The sequence below is a fragment of the Aedes albopictus genome, chromosome 1 (assembly GCF_035046485.1).
Source record: "Aedes albopictus strain Foshan chromosome 1, AalbF5, whole genome shotgun sequence".
NCBI lineage: Eukaryota > Metazoa > Arthropoda > Insecta > Diptera > Culicidae > Aedes > Aedes albopictus.
The window spans coordinates 115,051,184-115,071,198 of record NC_085136.1 but is presented as its reverse complement, the minus strand read 5'-3'; the positions used below and the strand labels follow the sequence as shown (position 1 = coordinate 115,071,198).

The following is a 20,015-nucleotide window of genomic DNA, read 5'->3' as shown; positions in this document are numbered from 1 at the left end:
ATGAACGGGTTATCTGCATCAAGCTCAAAACAGAGGCTGCTATGAAGGAGGCGCTACTGCAGAACCCGGAGCTACATACGTTCCAGTACTCCAATGGCGCCACAGTGCAAGTACGAATGACGGTGGCTGGAGGATGCATACGTTACGTGCGTGTCTTTGACTTGCCGCCCGAGATATCTGAGCTGGACGTATCGTTGGTGCTCGGGAGATATGGTACGGTGAAACGTATGACCAGAGAGAGGTTTCCGGCGGAGTTCGAATTGGACCTCTTTACCGGTGTCCGAGGGATCCATATGGACATTAAAAAGGAGATACCATCAACCCTGTACGTCGCGAATCGAAGAGCTAGGGTGTATTACGAAGGGCTGAAGCAGCGGTGCTTTTTGTGCAAGGAGGAGGGCCATCTGAAGGCAGACTGCCCCCAAAATAAACGACGTTTACCAGAAAGTGGTGCATCCGGGGTGGCAGTATCACCAAGCGAGAAACCAGTAACCAGCAAGAATACATACGCCGGTGCAGTGATCGGAACCACGGCATCAAGCAAAATTAGCGAAGAACCCCAGTTGTCAATGGTGAAACTGGTATCGGCGAAGAAAGACGGCGTGGCCCAGAGGGTGGTGGATGTGAACTCCTTAACCGTCCGTGTGCCAGAGGACCGGGAGTCTGAGGCTGATTCCAAGGCAAACACTGAGGAGGAACCAGACACAACAGACGAGCTCACTGCGGAGGACAACGAGCGAACCAACAAAAGACCTCTCACAGCAAGCAGCAAATCCGGGTCCGACGATGGTGGTGTCATGTTTGTTACAGTTGACCGATCCAGAAAGACTCGTAAACAGAAGCGGTGTGACGAAGATGCGGAAAGGCCGAATCCACTGGCAGTAATTGCAGCTGCGGTGCGAAGCGATGAACGGATCACCAGATCAAAATCCAGACGCCAGCAGGAGGAGCGATCGCGATCACGAAGTGGTGTGAAGGTGAGTCTCTCCAATGATGCAACCGATAAATGCTGATTCTGACATTTAATGTCAATCAACATTAAACGATACTTCGAGTCGCTGTCTACTCGAAACTCGAATCTCGTACACAACATTGAATGCAAGTGAAATGAACTTTGTGAGAAATATTTCAACGGTCAATATTAATGCGATAACAGTGTGCTCCAAAAAAGAATTGCTAAGAGATTTTGTGGTACAAAACGACGTGGATATTGTACTACTACAAGAAGTTGCGTTTGACGACTTTTGTTTCATCCCTTCACATCACGCGATTGTTAACCGTAGCGATGCGAATGTTGGAACAGCGATACTCATAAGAAAAACTATTCCATTTGAGCAGATCATAATGTGTCCCACCGGTCGACTCATTTCCGTGGTTATCGGTGGTCTCAACGTCATTAATGTTTATGGGCATTTGGGATCGCAACATAGCGCTGAGCGAGATGATTTGTTCCAGAACACTATCGCTCCGCATCTGAATAAGGGACAGCAGATTCTAATAGGGGGCGACTTCAACTGTATATTGGATGCAGTTGATTGTAGAGGGAAGTACAAACCCTTCTCAAAAGGACTACGCAATCTCATCAATTTGTTCCAACTCGAGGACCTGGGGTTGAAAAATCGGGACTACACCTTCTTGCGACTTAATTCGGCATCTCTTTTGGATAGGTTCTACGGTGGTAAAGACTTCGTTCGACAAGTTAAAAAGTACGTTACAATGCCAGTTTCATTTTCTAATCACCACGCAGTAGTTCTCAAATTCGAAGTCAGCTCCCAAAATATTCCTCCGGCTATGGGTAGAGGATATTGGAAAATAAATGCTTCTTTGCTGGCAGATGATGAGACATCTGAGGAATTTGCTCAAGTATTTTCCAGTCTAAAGCAAAGACGCAAGCATGCAGTTAGCTTTTCGGAATGGTGGTCGTACGACTTTAAGAACAAAGTGAAAAGTTTCTACAAGTCCAAAGCCTTTGAATTCAACCGAGCTCATGCAATAAAGAAAGGAAGTTGCTACAGTCAGTTAAATGACTTAATGCGACAGCAGTCTGAGGGCTTGGACGTACAAGAGAAGATGAGCAGTGTAAAGTCAGTACTTGTCGGACTGGAAGAGCAACGTTTGGCAAGCCTTCGTAATAAGGTGCAGCCATCTACCATGCTCGAGAGTGAGAAATTAAGCATATACCAGGTGTCTCGCGTTATGAAGCGTGGGTTTATTACGCCACAGCTGACAATTGAAACTCCGGAAGGATACACAACTAAACAAGTGGTGCACGATCATTTCGAAAAACAGTTCAGTAAACCACAAGAGCAACAAAGATCAGCTTATTCCGCCTTGAACCATATCAACAAACTGCTACCACAAAACATAGGAAACAACCTAATGTCGCCAATAGGAGAACAGGAGCTACTTGCAACAATCAAAAGCGCAACAAGGAAAAAAGCTCCTGGGCCTGATGGACTTACCTATGAGTTCTACGAAAGGCACTTCGAGCTGCTCAAACAGGATCTTTTGAAACTTTTCAATGGATTTTTGGACGGATCTATTACAATCCAAGAGAACTTTTCCAACGGAATCATCGTCTTGATCTTCAAGTCCGGGAATCGAAACGATCTACAGAATTACCGTCCAATCAGCCTTCTGAACACAGACTACAAAATTCTAGCGAAGTTATGTGCAAGAAGGCTCAAAGCATGTATGGAACTACTCATCGGAGAAGGACAAACAGCAGGACTTGAAGGAAAATCTTGTACACAAAACTTGGACAAGCTGAGAACGGTAGTTGCACGGGGTCAACAAAGCAAGCGAATGCAATTTGCATTGCTGAGTTCAGATTTGCAGAAGGCGTTCGACTCTGTAGATCACACCAGGCTTTGGGAAACACTGGCGAAATATCAACTTCCAGGACAGTTCATTGAGTTCGTACGAAAGCTGTATGGCAACGCATCGTCACAAGTGTTGGTGAATGGTGCTCTAACAACATCGTTCAGGATTTTTCGTTCTGTACGTCAAGGGTGTCCATTATCTATGTTGCTGTTTTCACTCTACGTGGAACCTCTGATCCGGCAGCTGTACGATTCAACGATGGGACTAATGATAGAGGGAAGATTTTATAAGATAATGGCGTACGCTGATGACCTTACACTGATAGTAAGAAACAATGAAGAATTTGATCTTGTGATGTCTATAGTAACTGATTTTGCCATACAAGCAGCAATCCAAATAAATTTTCAAAAATCTGGATTCTTAAGGTTCAATAATTGCTCGTTAGGGCCCCAAATGATACAAGAGAAACAAAAATTCAAAATTCTAGGTATAATAATTAGAGATAATTATAAGGACATGATTAGGTCTAATTTTGATAAAGTGCTAAGAGCCTTCACTACTGCATGTCACAACCACAGTGCAAGAAACTTAAGTCTGATCGAAAGAGTAATGATTTTGAATACATACTTACTATCAAAACTGTGGTATGTGGCTCATATATTACCACCTAATAATTCGCACATAGCTGAAATTAAGAAAAGAACGGGCTACTTTCTATGGAATTCCTACTTCTTCAAAGTAAATAGGAATCAATTATATCTCGATTATAGTGAAGGGGGGCTCAAACTTATAGACCCAGAGAGTCAGTGTAAGGCACTTTTTATTAGGAATATTTTGTATGACTGTGGTACAAAGACCAACCATTTCTTGCTAAAACATTGTAATATTAATTCATCCATAAACACAAAGAAATGGATCGAAGAAGCGAAAAAGCTTGAAAACCATTCATGTACTGAAAATAATAGGACATTGTATAATTACTTCATTGATGAACTAAAAACCCAACCCATTATACAACAAAAGTTTCCGCAACTCTGGTGGGACTGCATTTGGGAAAATATCAATCATTCCTTCCTCAGTCTAAAAACTACCCAAGTAACCATTAAGCCCTGAAAATGGCATTAAATCGGTTCTATAGTCGAATATAGAATCAGGGTAACAAAGCTAATAGGTACTATATACTCCAATAAAGCTGCTCAAATGCCACTTTTGGCGAATTATTCGGCTGATATACGGCCAGTTCAAAAAATCCGTTCCGAGTCTCTGAAGGGAGAGCTGTCAAAAATAGGGACAAGGAAAAAAGAAAAAAAATATCTGTTTGTCTGCTGTCCTTTTCTTGCCGCTTGTGCTTTCATTTCAACTGATTTTTTTGTGCTTTCTGCTGCTTGATGTAGATTTCAGATGAAGTCCTCGAGGTCCTCTGCTAATCTCTGTCTAATCTCGCTACGCTTCCCATCTGATCCACCGATGCACCTTGGATTTTGGTTGCTAAGAACCGTATTTAAGCAAATGCAAATATCGGCTGCATTAATTTTTCCAGGAACCAGTAAGAAACAATTCCGTACGAAAGCACGAGTCCAGAAAGCTAATCCAATCTGAAAGATCGGATGGCCATGACGATGTTGTTAGAGCTGCGCTGGAGATTGGGAAAATGTTGTTCGGTTGTGTGGGGTCATAAGGGGGATGGGTGGTGGCGAGATGGGATCCGTTCTACCATCGGTTCTATCTAATGGGGATGAATGGATGTTGTTGTGGAGCTTCTTGATATTGAAGAAGAAAAATATGTGGCGTTAAAATTGAGGAGAAAAATCACCTAATGTGAAACAGGGGAAGTTGAAAACGATCGACCATAATTCTAAACAAAAACACATCCTCCAGGTAACAGCTACCATGGTTCAATCAAGCAGGATCTTTTGAAAAATCCTTGGTGGAACAATTAACTTCCATGATCCACTGAATGCTGCTCCTTTTAAATCGTTTTTATTCCAAACATCTCTGCTGTTCCTCAAGGACATCCATCGTTCAGTTCTATTTTGGTTGAAATTTGTTTTGACTGATATAAATGTCAGGTACGACAAGCCGTTCAACAGCACTGACAGCCGTGGCATTCAGCTTATATGCACAGGGCTTGAAAGCCCTCTAAGATAGCGTTATATAGCCATATACGGCCTACTTCAGTGCTAACGATTTTCAGGGCTTATAAGCATTTGAAACCCTTTTGTAGAGCTTATTGGCACTGAAACGCTGTTGGATGGCCTTTTTGGTGCTAACAGCAGTGCTTAGTGGTTACCTGGGTAGGTTTAAGTGATAAAGAATAACAAAAAAAGATTTCACTATTCTTCCTTTGCTGACAACTAAAACCTGAATTCGACGTCAAGACCTATCGTGGCGCCAAAGCGGTCAAACTACGCCCACAACTCTCCATCATCAACAATGCACGGTATCGGCGACTGGCAAGGTACAACCCAAGGTGTATTAAAGGAAGGTGTATTGAAGTTTCTCAGCAGTCAGTGGATGTGGGGGCACATAGCACATGGCGACTGAAGCAAGTGGATGTCACCTCAGCAGACGCGCAGAATCTCGAGGCCGCGTTGCCAGACGAGGGCGAGCTCGATGAGGCTGCTCTAGAAGGACTGCTGGAGTATAGTGGAAGCAGTCATCAACGACGCAGCCGTGGAACGGAATCGACGGAACGAATGGTTCGACGAAGAGTGCAGAATGGTTTTGGAGGAGAAGAACGAAGCGCGGGTGGTAATGCTGCAGCAAGGGGCCCGACAGAACGTGGAACGTTACAAACAGAAGCGGAAACAGCAGACCCGCCTCTTTCGGGAGAAAAAGCGCCGCCTGGAAGAAGCTGAGTGCAAAGTAGTGGAGCTGCTGTGCCGTTCCCAAGAACCGTGGAAGTTCTACCAGAAGCTCAACGCATCCCGCAACGGCTTCGTGCCGCGAGCCGAAATGTACAGGAATAAGGACGGAGGCCTCTTGACAGACGGACGTGAGGTGATCGAAAGGTGGAAGCAGCACAGCGATCAGATACGGCAGACCACGGGAACGGAGGAAAGACGACGCTCGTGCAGCGAAGAACGTAAATGAACCAACTCCCATGCTGAGGGATGTTAAGGATGCCATTCGCCAGCTCAAAATCAACAAAGCAGCTGGTAAGGATGGTAATGCAGCTGAACCCATCAAGATGGGCCCAGAAAAGTTGGCCATCTGTCTGCACCGGTTGATAGTCAGGATCTGGGAAACCGAACAGCTACCGGAGGAGTGGAAGGAAGGGGTAATCTGCCCCATCCACAAGAAAGGCGACCATTTGGAATGTGAGAACTTCAGGGCGATCACTATTTTGAATGCTGCCTACAAAATGCTATCCCAGATCATCTTCCGTCGTCTGTCACCTAAAGCGAGTGAGTTCGTGGGAAGTTATCGACGTTATCGAGCCAGTTTCAACGACGGTCGGTCTACAACGGACCAGATCTTTACCGTACGGCAAATCTTCCGGAAATGCCGTGAATACCAGGTCCCAACGCATACGACAGTACCGACCACGCAGAGCTATGGAGAATCATGGACGAAAACGGCTTTCCTGGGAAGCTGATTAGACTGATTAAAGCAACGATGGACGGTGTGCACGCCGGTAGTCGGAACCGAACACTACCGGATCCGTCTGGGTTGTAATGTTATGAGGGACGGAGGGATTAATAATTAAAACAAAAAGGTATTGAACTATGATTTTTTAGCGGTTTGGTAGAATTTGAATTCGAAATACTAAACATTGCTCGTACACTATTCAGAGAAGCGGCGAATACAACAAAAATTAGTTTTTTATCTGCATCAACGAGATCTGTATATGCTCAGAGCTAGTTCCTCTTGGCCAAACACAAATTTGTTAGTGTTGTACTCTATATTACCATATAACACAGCGAGTGTATTGTAGTTTTGAGCATTTCAACAAAAAAATATGCCAGTGTTGGCTTGATAGTTTCTTTAATTAATGTGATTAAAAACTAAAAACAAAACACTTCATTTCTTCTCACTTTTGCAAAATAAAATTAAAAAATGAATCACTTTTAAAATATATACATATAAAACTGGTTTGCTACTTACATACTTCTTCTGTTGGGCACTAGACTGTGCACAGCCAAAAGAGGGTGAATTATAACAAATGAGCTCTGTAAGGAAAGGCACACCGTACACCCCTTAAAACAGTAACGCTGGTTCAATTAAAACATTCATTATCGCAGCTGTTAATCCATATAATTCCTTCGCCATTATAAACTTGCCAATCTCGCCTTGCAAGAAAAGAAAAGGCAGACAAAGTATATACCCTTTTCTTCTTCTTACTCTTCTTTCTTTTCTTCTTGGCGTAACGTCTCAAATGATGCAAACCTGCCTCTCAGCTTGTTGTTACTGTGAGAGAGTTTTCTCTGCCAATAATCGTTTTTTATTAGTATATCGTGTCCCAACTAACAATGATAGCCAAAAAGCAGCTTATTCAGCCAAAATTTTGGAAATCAAGCATAAAAGCAATTTATTCATCTGTTGTACAGCATTGATGTTTGTTGGGGTGGTAGCTGGGGGACGACACTAGTTTTCCCAAGTCGAAATATCCCAGAAAAGCCGAAAAAAAGACGAAAAAAAACCGATAAAACCCGTGAAACTTTTGCGGGTTTTACCGGATTATTTCCTCATTTTTGTGGATATTTCAGCTTGGCAAAATTAGTGTCGCCCCCCTCTGGGTGTCAGGCACAATGATACTCTATGCCCAAGTAAGTCAAAGAAATTTCCAGAAAGCTCCGGAACCAACTGAGAATCGATTCCGTCACTCTCAGCATGGTCTTGCTGAATATCCGTGCATTTACCGCTTCGACTATATTGGGCCCTGTTCTTCATCTACATTCAACGCATTTTGCCAATTCCGATAACACAGATAACACCCAAAAATTACATAAACTTTTTGCTTTGACGCTACATCAGCGTGCCGTGTGCAGCATATTTGTCCCATGTTCCAAAACAGCAAACTGAGAAAAACGCGTTTTAAGTTCCAGCCTTCTTTCCTTCTCTATAATATTGTGTAATAAAAAACAAAGTGAGTTCATCAGGATAGCGTTGATAATTATCATTGAAGTCTGCACAAAAAACTTCTTGAACATCCAATTTACATTTACTTTATGTAGAAAAACTCTGGTGGGTCAGCGGTCCCATGGTGGGACTGTAATGCTGATAAATCTAGCTAATTTCCGGGATTTTCTCGGCATAAGCTGTCCCATGTTGAAATTCACAAATGATATCAGGATTTCCTGAGAATGTTCAGGATTCCCTCAGAAATTCTCGGACAACTTTTTATGCGTACACACTGAACGTGGGTTAGCTTTTGAGGAAAAAAATGAACATGGGACAACTTATCCCGGATAAAAACTAACCATAGGGTGTTTGGTGAAAACTATTCCTGCGCCATACAGTGTACCGGCTACAATAAAGTGTATTGTTGTGGAATGGTTCGCTAAAAACTTTGCACATTGTAGCTACTATACATTTACATCCGATCTTTATGTAACAGTATATTATACTGTTTTTCTTACGTTTGAACCATTCACTTTTCCGAAATATTATTTTTCCGTGCATTTTTAATTATTTATTCAGTTTTGAATTTTTCCGTGCTTTATTTTGTTGATTTTCGCGACTTTTTTGATGAAAAGGAAAGGAAAGAGAAAAAAGTGAATAAGTTGAAACATCAATTTAAAGTCAAAAAAATGTTTAAATAAGTGGTAAACCAGGTGTCCTAAAATGCAGATATGGCTGGCTAGGTATGTAGAGTGCGACGAGAGGAATACGAATGTAGGTCATCCCGGCTCTGACGAACTCTCAAAGCGCATTCTAATAATGCTGAACTTGATAGGTTCTAGCCCGCACTATCAAAAATAGTTCTATTTAACATTATGTTCAGATTAGTTTGGCTAGAAAGCCTAAGATGCCATTAACAGGAGAAAAATGACAAGATAATATAACCACCGATATGTCGGTGATATAACATTATATGGTTAATTTAATGTAAAACAATACATCATAACAAAACAGAACAATTCCAAAACCATTTGATTGAATGTATAGTCAGTATTGAAATTACAATAAAAACAATATATTTACAGTACATATTATTGTTTGAAACCATATATGTACCATACAATGTACGGTATATTAAAACGCACGTATCAGTATTAAGAACAATTAATTTACAATAAAATGTATGGTTTTGCAAAAATATATGGAGAAAAATAGTTTTTCGTATTGTTACGATACAGTCCCGATTCGTTCGTTGGCGGCTCGTTAGATGGGCTGTCTCGATGATTGAATGTTCGCTGGTTGGGGCAAAACCCAACTAAAAAGCACTGTCAATGTCAAAATCGATGTCAAAACGAGTTTGACGTCTAACCGCCGTCGCATCGCTGCTCGTGTATACAGAACGTTTGTGCAAGTATTTGAGTGTTTCGTGACGTATTTCTCGTCACTTGCGTGTGTCTACGGCATTTTGATCAGTTGTCAGCTGCCCCAACGAACGAACACAATTCGCTAATCGGGGCGCAGTCGTGACCCAACGAGCGAATCCTCACTGTACTTAACAACCTGTACAATATATTGTAAAAATCCTATTTACAATTCACTGTATGGTGTTTACATAACATGTTATGGTTTTTGTATTTTTATTTTCACAGTGCTGTCTATTGTAAAAATATGGTTCTAAATAGTACTGCTACAATACAACGTGTATTTTTTTATTCGGAATGCTGCAAAATAGAACATTAGACAGCTTATGTAATTGACCTAATGTTGTTTTCATAGATTTTCTGAACAAAGTGTCAAAAAGTCAAAATCGTCAAAAAGTAACATGGGACAACTATGCCGCACACGGCAGAGCATACGTACGCACATTATCGGATCAGTGTACCAAGAATTCCAAATTTACGCTTTCACTACCGTTTTCTTTTTTTGCTGATAAGCGAAGCACGACAGCATACTCAAACGATAAAGGTTCTTCGAAAACACATGTTGGAAGTAGACTCGTAGTGGGGGAGTTTGGCCAAAGTCTACGCTCCATACAAATTTCGAAAAGTTTATATGGACAAAACTCTACGAGAGGGGAAGGGGGCGGGGGGTCTGAGATTGCCAGCGCCTTGCACTGGTACCTCCGTATTTAGATAATAAGACGGGACTGCCTCTAATGGATTCATTACCTAAATGGATTTCAAGGTTGCAAGATGTTTAAGGAAGCTATAGCAAGCTGCTAGGAGATTTAAGAGGGGTGGACCATGTGGAGCTTCAGACAGCCTCCGAGGGAGTTTCAGGAAGGAGGGAGGGAGGTACAAAGTGTTTAGGGGCCCAAGATGGTTTCCGGGGGTTTTCGGAGACATTTCAGGGAGTTTCGGAGGATTGTGAATTGCGTTACAGGGGTGTTTTCGGGGTCCCGAAGGGTCTTAGGTGCGTTACCGGGTGTCGGTGGGGATTTCAGGAGAGTTTCAGGAAGCATTTTAACGAGTTTTAGAGGCGTTACAGGGACGTTTTAAGCGTTGTTTTAAGGGATTACGCTGGGACACAAGTGTGTTAAAATCCAAGGGAGTATCAAGGGGTTTTCGACGACATTTAAGGAAGTTTCCGGAGGTTTCGAAGGCATAACATAGGGTGCTTTCGAGGGTCTCAGAGGGTCTCAGGTGCGTTACATGGTTTGAGGGTGTTTCAGGGCGTTACAGAAGCGGTTTCCGTTACGGGTTTCGGAGGCGTAACAGGAGCGTTTTCAGGGGTTTCAAAGGGTCTCATGTGCGTTACATGGGGTTTCAGGGAGTTTTTGGAGGCTGTTGCGGCCAGTTGTGGACACAGACGTTCGGACGGTCTATTTAGCAAACTCGGGTTTTGACGGAGAATGCTTTAAGCTGTAATTATTTGTAATTCATTGTCGTGTACACAGTTTTAGTTATAAAGTATGTCTACCTACATTTCTAAGTCCTTTGTTGTAACTAATTCGTCCGTGTCTAACTGTAGCAACTGTTGTAACTGTCCTGTGTGTATGTGTTTTATTAGTTATATAATTAATTTCAAACAGGTTTAATATCGTGTACTTACAAAGTTTAAATGTTTCAGTGTCCAAGATATACTATAATTACAATCAAATTAACTGGATAAATTCTAGTTTAACACGCGTGATGTAAACTCAATGTTTTTCGTATAACAATCAATTCTGTGTTATCATGTGCGTTTTGTTTTCGTCATGTCTGTCACTCGTCTGCCAACGTGACGTTCTGCACTGACCTCGAGTCCAGTCTATCAACTGGAGTCAGTGTTGCCGGGTGAACAGTTGCTCCAACATTCCCCGACCCGTATTGCTGGTAACTTCCTGCAGCTGTACCGTCCTTAATCACCTCGAGCACTGCTAATCCAGTAACCGACCTCTGAAACAATCCGTTGGCAGTTTGGACGTCAACCCGTCGTACAATTCCATCTGCTCCCTCGTAGACCTTCGCAATCCTGCCACGCTTCCAGCTGTTCCTTAAGCCCCCATCCACCAACATCACCAGGTCTCCGGGTTTCACTGGCTTGGAGTTGGTCAACCATTTTGTTCGGATGTTGACAAGAGGTAGGTACTCCTTGATCCATTTCGACCAGAACAGATCCAAAAGATGCCGGACTTGGTCCCAGTTTGTCCTCAAGGCTCTCTTGTCCACTGGAAGCTGTGCTGGCTGTACCACCCCAGACGAGCTAAGCAGCAAGAAGTGATTGGGTGTAATAGCCTCACCATCCTCATATTCCAGCGGCACGTCAGTTAACGGGCGGGAGTTAACTATGGAGTCCACTTCAGTGAGGTAGGTGTAGAAGGTTTCTTCGTCCGGCTTTCTTTCGGATGAAATGGTCCTCAGCGCCGTCTTCACCGACCTCACAAGACGCTCCCAAGCCCCACCCATGTGTAGGGTAGCAGGCGGGTTGACATGCCATTGCGTATCGGTGTTCGTGAACGTTCCTGCTAGGTCTTTGTTGATTCTGGTTATCTCCTCTTTCAGCTCTCTGCTTGCGCCGATGAAGTTGGTCCCCTGGTCGCTATATATTTCCTGTGGTGCTCCACGCCTGGCTATAAACCTTCGAATGGCCATCTTGCACGCCTCCGTTGATAGGCTTCTCACCACTTCAAGGTGCACGGCTCGTACTGTAAGGCACGTCACCAGCATCACCCATCTCTTCACCTCGTACCTTCAAACTCGTAGCGAGAATGGCCCGCAGTAACCCACGCCGATGTACGTGAATGCACGGACGTAAGGAGTTACCCGAGCTTCTGGCAGTGGAGCCATCTTGGGAAATCGTGGACTAGCTTTATAGACAGTGCACCAAGCACACTGTTTCGCAACCTGTCGAACGGTGATACGAAGACTTGAGATGTAGAATCTTTGGCGTATTTCGTTGAGCACGGATTGGCCATTTCCGTGTGCGAATCGCTGATGGTACGATGAAACGAGCAATCCGGTAAAGAGATGCTTTTTTGGCAGAATCACAGGAAATTTAGCAGCATACGGAGCATGGGGAGCGTTTCTCAATCGTCCATCCAATCGTAAAATCCCTGCCTCGTCGATGAAGCAAGAAAGTTTACGTAGTAGACTGTTTTTCCCAAACTTTCCACGCTCATGGATCTCTAGCTGCTGATTGACACGAAGGGTGTGTAGTTCGTCAGAGTAAACTTCCTCCTGAACCCAACGCCATAACGTAAACTCCGCTTCCTGAATCTCTTGACGGGACAATATCGCAGATGCAGGAACTTCTGCAACAAATCTTCTTCTAGCAACGGCAATGAAACGACGCACGTAGGCTACAGTTCTAATCAAACGTTGAAGACTGGAAAACCTATTGAAGTCGACGAGTGGTTCCTCTGCCGCTCGGTGGTGCGCGTGCACTGGTCGTTGTTCTTCCGCCGTATCTGCTTCCGAGAGCTCCTGTTTAGGCCACTCCGATTCTTCTTTGCAGAGGAACTCTGGTCCACAGAACCATCGGCAGTTCTCGCTAATGTCTGGTCCGTTTCCCCATTTTGTCGCTTCGTCAGCGACGTTGAGGCGAGATGGAATCCATCTCCATTCTTCCAATTTGGTCTCGCCTAAGATCTCGCTTATTCGAAACGCAACAAACTGCCGATAATTTCGTTGATCTGATTGGATCCATGACAGGACGGTCCTTGAATCGCTCCAAATAACCCGTCGGCAGACAGGCAGCGTGTGGCTCTGCTGGATGGACTTCATCAATCGTGTACCGATCACCGCCGCCTGGACAGCGGTTTAGCGGAGCTACCGCGGTATGGACAGCGGTTTTAGCGGAGCTACCTTTGTCTTGGACGAAACAAGCACGCATCGGAGTCCCCTTTCCTGATCTTCAAGTAAGGAAGTAAGCGACGCAAGAGTAGGCCGTCTCGCTGGCATCCACAAACACATGAAGCTGTAGACTCCGAAGACTGCCGACACTGTAGTTTGGAAAGTAGCATCGTGGTAGTTCGAGTTGAGGTAGCTGTTGAAGAACTTGAATCCATCGACGCCAAGTTTCGTGAAGTTTCTCGGGAATTGGATCATCCCAACCAATTTTAGTCCGCCAAATGTCTTGCACCAAGCACTTTCCGTGGATCACGAACACCGCGAATAATCCCAGAGGGTCGAAAACACTCATGACGACTCGCAGAACTTGCCTTTTGGTTGGCACGCTCGTCCCACTGATCAACGATTGGATGTCGCTCCGAAAATTCACAGCGAAAGTGAAAGTGTCCTCCTTCGGTGTCCAACTCATTCCCAGCACCCTTTCAGTCTCCGATCCTTTGCCGGCTGTGAAACTCTTCGTAATCTGCTGGCCCGGATCCCCGACCCGTTGAAGGACCAGCTCTGAATTTGACAGCCAATTCCGAATATCAAATCCGGCCTTAGCATGAACGGTCTTCACATCGAGCGCCAGTCGAACAGCTTCTTCCTCACAATCCAGACTGTCCAGATAGTCATCCACGTAATGACACTCTATGATGGCTACCGCAGCCTCCGGGTACTGTTCGCTCCACTCTTCAGCGTTCCTGTTTTTGATGTATTGGGCCGACGAAGGTGAGCAGGTCGACCCGAAGGTTGCCACGTCCATGACGTATTCTTTGCATGTTTCACCAGGAGCATCTCGCCATAAAAATCTTTGAGCTTGACGATCTTGTGGACGAATTTGGATCTGGTGAAACATCTCCCTGATGTCACCTGCAATGGCGATTTGTCGTTGCCGGAAACGATACAGCACTGTTGAGAGCGACGCAGTCATGTCTGGACCCTTCATCAGCATGGAGTTGAGCGAGATCCCTTCAATTTTAGCTGCGGCATCCCAAACGACCCGTACCTTTCCTGGTTTGTTCGGGTTTGTCACAACCCCTAAGGGTAAATACCATACTCGTCGAGGATCGCTGTTGTTCGCCTCCTCCTTTGTTAACTCGTGCGCATATCCTTTGCGTTGGTAGTCTTTGATTTGCTGCTTAACGTTGTTGTACAGTTCGGGGTTCTTACTAAGTCGCCGTTCCAAACACTTAAGACGATGCTCTGCCATAGCCCGACTGTCCGGAAACTCGACGTAGTCATTTCTCCATAGGAGGCCAGTCTGGAATCTTCCAGATGACGTGCGGATGGTCGTTTCCTCCATGATCGCACGAGCCCTTCGTTCGTCCTCTGCTTCGATCCTCGTCAGCTGACCGGGCGCAAATGTGTAGAAGACGATGGGATGGCTCGCCAAATCCTTCCACGTTCCCGTAGATCGTCCATCCAAGCCTAGTTTTGGTGGCAACTGGCTCGAACTTCTTCCCTTCCCTTTTCTTGAGCGTTACCTGTAAATCGGCGTTGTCTACGCCAATTAGAATACGCGGCACCGTGCTGTCGTAGCTTGCCACCGGAAGACCCCGCAGATAATCGTACTTATCCGCTAGCTCTAGATATCGCAACGATTGGTAGATCGAGTTTCTCCACTGTTCGTACATCCTCCAAGATGTGCTTTCGGTTGGCGTCGACACCTGATATCTCAATCTGCAGCAGTCGAGAGTTTGCTTCCGTCCTTGTTATTCCGCTTGTCCATTGTAGACACAGTGGTTCAAGCTCGCCAGTAACGCCAAGTTCATCCACGAGGTCCTGCTCTACCAACGTGTAGGAAGAGCCGTCGTCGAGGAACGCCAGCGTGCGAACGGATGTTCCATTCGCATGAACGATAACCGGAATGATTCGGAAAAGTGTTGGACGAGACTGATGACGATGAACACCTACAGTACCAGTTACTTTGGGCTGATCCTTGGCGCTCGACGATGATTCTGGCCTTCCCGGATGCAACAGCCTATGATGACGTAGCTCGCATCCGTCCATCCCGCACACTGTCGCTTTACATGGCCATTTGCCGTGACCAATCAAGCAGCGCCTGCACAGATTTGCCTGATGAACTAGCTTCCAGTGGTCGTCGATACTTGCCTCCAGGAAGCTACGGCAATCTTTCACCTTGTGGGTTTCTTTCTTACATACCGGACACAGCTTAGGGGTGTATGGAGTCCTCGTCTGCCCTGCGCTGCTTTCCTGTCGCTCTTCTTGGTCGTTGTCACCCACTTCTTCCGTAGAATGGGTATTCAGAAAACCTTTCTTCTTCCCCTTTGGCTTTTCGAACTTTCCCACTGGTTCTGATCCAACAGAAACTTTCGACGCGGCAAAAACGATGGTTGACATGTAGTTGCCGAACGAGCTCAGGTCTACGGTTGGTAGATGACGCTGATGCAGGGCCCAATCCAGTTTCAAGTTGGTAGGGAGCTTATCAACCAGTTCCTGAAGAATAGTGGGATTCGACAGGTGCGCCTCCATCCCCATTGACTGCAGGTGGCTGCACAGATTTTGAACGGCAAGTCCAAAACTAATTAGGGACTCCAGCTTGTCTGCCTTCGGTGCTGGTGTCGATTGAACCTTATTCAACAGGCAGCGAACGATGAGCTCAGGACGTCCGAAGAGAGTTTGTAATGTCATCATTATCTGCGGAACCGACGCAGGGTGCAGGAGTTGGCAATGAACAGCTTCCCTGGCGTTCCCTTTGAGACTGCGCTGTAGCCTCATCAAATTTTCGCCGTCCGAATAGCCACACATGGCCGTGGAGTTGTAGTAACTGCTGGCGAAAAGTGGCCACTCTGATGGGTCGCCAGAAAATACCGGCAAATCCTTTGGAACAACGTGCCGAGCTGCGATCTGCTGGGCTGTCGGCATAGGCGAAACTACTGGGGGTGCCGGGGGTGCCAGGCACCCCCAAGAATTTTGATGAATTGCTGAGCGATATGGGGTGATGAATGATGAATGGATGAACTAATGAATTTTTGTTCGTAGTGCACCCCCTGGGAAAACATTGTAGTTTCGCCAATGGCTGTCGGTCCGTCTAACGGTGCTAATGGCGACAACGGTGGTTGAATGCCCATCGATGGCATCTCGAACTGCGCCATGTTCGGCGGAGGGTGTGAAACCAGGAACGAAGCTGTTGAATTCGCAGCGTTCGGGTGGATACCCGCTACCCCGGCGAATGATGGCTGAACGACACTTGGACCACTAGCACTTTGCGTAACACTTGACACATTTTGACTTTGCACTACTCTATCGAAAACCACCGGTGTAGTGATTGGATGTGAGTAGCTAGAAACACTCGTAACGCGTTAGTGTGTTGAGGGAAAAACAGGGGCCAATGGTGCAGTGAGTGTTCATAATGTGTTTGAAGTGTTTTCTACAAAAGGCTGATACAGCAATTTCTTTTGAGCTGGATTTTCGGGAATAGTTTCTACGTGTGAGGGGCGAGTTAGTCTACCAAAGTGTTCCCCGGTTGTTGGTTGCGGTGGGGTAATAAAGCTCGTTTGGGATTGATTAGTAGTTAGTGGAGCAGTATCGAAAAACATACCTTGGCTCAGTGTCTTACTAGCTAAAATTACCGTATCGGTTGTATCGACGAAGGCGCTAGACTCGCGATGCTGTCGTGGTTGATGCTGACCAGCATTCTTTTGTTGCTGGTGCTGACCTACCTGCTGCGGCAAACAAGCTGCCAAACTGTTTCTCTGGTTGGTAGACTGTGCCGGAGGAGAAATGATCATGTTCACCGACGAGAGTTGGTCCTTCAGGCGGGAAGAAGGAGGGGAAATGTTCAAAGCTGTCAAATCGATGGTCGTTGAAGCTGGAAGACCGACTTGGGATGTGTTTACGGCTTGACCAGCATCATGGATCGCGGCAGATGTCGTTTTGGGCAAGGTTCCAGTGTTTGACGTGGACCAGTGGGAATCGTCTCAATTCCGGTACCGGTGGCCATGGTCAACTTCTCCTGTTCCCTCACCCAAGTCTGGACTGTGCGTTGAACGCTCCGGGTGCTTCAGCGGCTTCGTACACTCCGATCGTCGTCATCCTCATCTAGTTCGGCCCGCAAAAGGTCGAATTTTCGTTCGATGAACTGCTTCTCCAACTCAAGCTTCTCCTGCATCGCCTTTTTCCTCCGTTCCTGTTCCTGCTCCATCATCTTCCTTTGCATTGCTTCTTCTTCCTCCTGACGCTCCTTCAGTAACCTTTCTTGGAGGGCCTTCTCCTCGGCTAGGCGCTGCAGCTCTAGCTCTCGCCGGGCGGCACGAACGCTGGATGTCGATGATCTGCACGATTTTGATCCGGCCGGTGGTGGTGGAGGGGCACATCTTAGGCGCTGTCCATAAACTACGTAGACTTTTTTTCGGTCATCTCAGAACCCCCCCTCCCCCCTCGTAGACTTTTGTTCATACAAAATTTTCGAAATTTGTATGAAGCGTAGACTTTGGCCAAACCCCCCCGTCCCCCCCTAAGAGTCTACGTAGTTTATGGACAAGCCCTTACACAGGTATAAGGTTTGATGCTGATTGTGTCGTCGACACCGGCACACGAAAAGTGGATCCAGCATGCACAAACATCGCACTGGACCACCCACTTGTCTGCGACATTCGGTCGTGTGCAAAGTGGGCAGCCAATTAATCGTCCCATAGTAAATTAAAAATATCCCATAAATAATTCGAAAATGGCCAATAAATAAATAGGGGGGAAGCAATAATAAACTATGAAAGTTCCATAAACAATTCAAAAAGCGCATAAATAAATCAAAACTTCCCATAAATAATTGATTTTCGAGCAATAAAAAATGTCAGAATTTCCACAAATAAATCAACAATTGCAATAAAAAACTATATTTTTTCCAACAAAAAATTTCGAACATACTACATCATAGAAATATGATAGAAAAACTGAAACTTTTGTGCAATTTATCAGACAATCGCTTGCTGTCCGAACTCGCTAACGCTCGTCGGACTTTAAAAGAGGATAACATCTCTGTTCGCATTATACCGGGCAAATTCTTGGATCTGTGGATTGCCAAGATCCGAATCGACGCAGTTACGGCGCCTCAGTTCCTCAATCCTCTATGCGGCTTCGCCGCATGGCTCACCCAATACTTTTACTTTGCTCAACAGGTCGCATTTATTGCTAAATTTTCAATTGCTTTTTTGATGTTTTTCAATTGAAAATTTTTGAATTATTTATGGAAAAATCAGATTTATTTATGGAAAATTTAAACTTTTTTGTTGGAAAAAATATAGTTTTTTATTGCAATTGTTGATTTATTTGTGGAAATTCTGACATTTTTTATTGCTCGAAAATCAATTATTTATGGGAAGTTTTGATTTATTTATGCACTTTTTGATTTGTTTATGGAAATTTTGTAGTTTATTATTGCTCCCACCCCTACTTTTTTATTGGCAATTTCTGATTTTGTTATGGAAGATGATCACTTTTTTATGAGCCGTTTATATTTTAGCCGGGCATTCGAAACTGCTTTCGCCGTCGGCCAACTGCCGCACTACACTTTGCCGTCGGGTCGACGAAGTCATCGCAGGGCGAAATTGGTTACACTGAGTCTTTTCTAACCTCCGTTCGGGGCAAAATATCGTCTACCGAGGTTTAGAAATCTTAAAGTTTGTTGCGGCCAGTTGTGGACACAGACGTTCGGACGGTCTATTTAGCAAACTCGGGTTTTGACGGAGAATGCTTTAAGCTGTAATTATTTGTAATTCATTGTCGTGTACACAGTTTTAGTTATAAAGTATGTCTACCTACATTTCTAAGTCCTTTGTTGTAACTAATTCGTCCGTGTCTAACTGTAGCAACTGTTGTAACTGTCCTGTGTGTATGTGTTTTATTAGTTATATAATTAATTTCAAATAGGTTTAATATCGTGTACTTACAAAGTTTAAATGTTTCAGTGTCCAAGATATACTATAATTACAATCAAATTAACTGGATAAATTCTAGTTTAACACGCGTGATGTAAACTCAATGTTTTTCGTATAACAATCAATTCTGTGTTATCATGTGCGTTTTGTTTTCGTCATGTCTGTCACTCGTCTGCCAACGTGACGTTCTGCACTGACCTCGAGTCTAGTCTATCAACTGGAGTCAGTGTTGCCGGGTGATCAGTTTCTCCAACAGAGGCGTTTTAGGTAGTTTCAGATGATTTTCAACGGGTGTCGGAGGCGTTACAGGAGTATTTTCAGGGGTTTTGAAGAGTCTCAGCCCAAGTAACACACTTGTCACCGAAGAGTCACGGCGGCGCAGGTTTTTGTTGCGCAGAAGTCACTGTGACTTACTTCTAACAAATAAACACTCACTTGCTAGAAGTAAGTCACAGTGACCTTTGCGCAACATAAACCTGCGCCGCCGTAACTCTTCGGTGACAAGTGTGTTACTTGGGAGGTGCATTACTGGAGTCGGATGATGCCGACAATGAGCCAGATCCTCGCTATGCGGAAAATCCTTCAAAACTGCCTTGAATAGTCGGTCCCAACGTACCATTTTCTCATCAACTTCACGGCACGCCCGCACAGAACTATGGAAAAACATGGACGGGAACGGCTACGACAAAGTGATGGACTTTCATGCCGTTGTTCAAAATTGCTCAGGAAGCTTATGCAATGAGCCGGGTTCAACAGCTAGGACACGATTTTCGCGAAATCCGGCCAATTAGTATCAATTAAAACCGACTACTCAGTCTTGAACTAACAAACGATGTTTATTACTTGCCCAACGTTTCGACACGGGGTTGGTGTCTTCTTCAGGGGGAAACTAATTTGGTCGTTTTTGGTCTTATGTTTC

General features: G+C 44.8%; 2 protein-coding genes across 2 annotated transcripts in view; both read right to left on the bottom strand.

Annotated features, from left to right (window-relative positions):
• The window catches only part of LOC109414089 (uncharacterized), a 94,484-nt gene extending 87,473 nt beyond the window's left edge, over positions 1–7,011 (bottom strand). Inside the window, exon 1 of the mRNA XM_062846557.1 lies at positions 6,931–7,011. The gene's annotated coding sequence lies outside the window, so the exon portion shown is untranslated. The remainder of the gene's footprint in view (positions 1–6,930) is intronic.
• A 6,210-nt stretch (positions 7,012–13,221) lies between these two features.
• Positions 13,222–17,367, bottom strand: LOC134289063 (uncharacterized). The gene is made up of 5 exons (XM_062855065.1): positions 17,239–17,367; positions 16,762–16,972; positions 14,832–16,144; positions 14,603–14,782; positions 13,222–14,547 (listed from the first exon to the last, which is right to left on the bottom strand). The coding sequence occupies exons 1-5, from the start codon at positions 17,365–17,367 to the stop codon at positions 13,222–13,224; spliced, it is 3,159 nt and encodes a 1,052-aa protein (XP_062711049.1).
• Between the last annotated feature and the right edge of the window lie 2,648 nt (positions 17,368–20,015).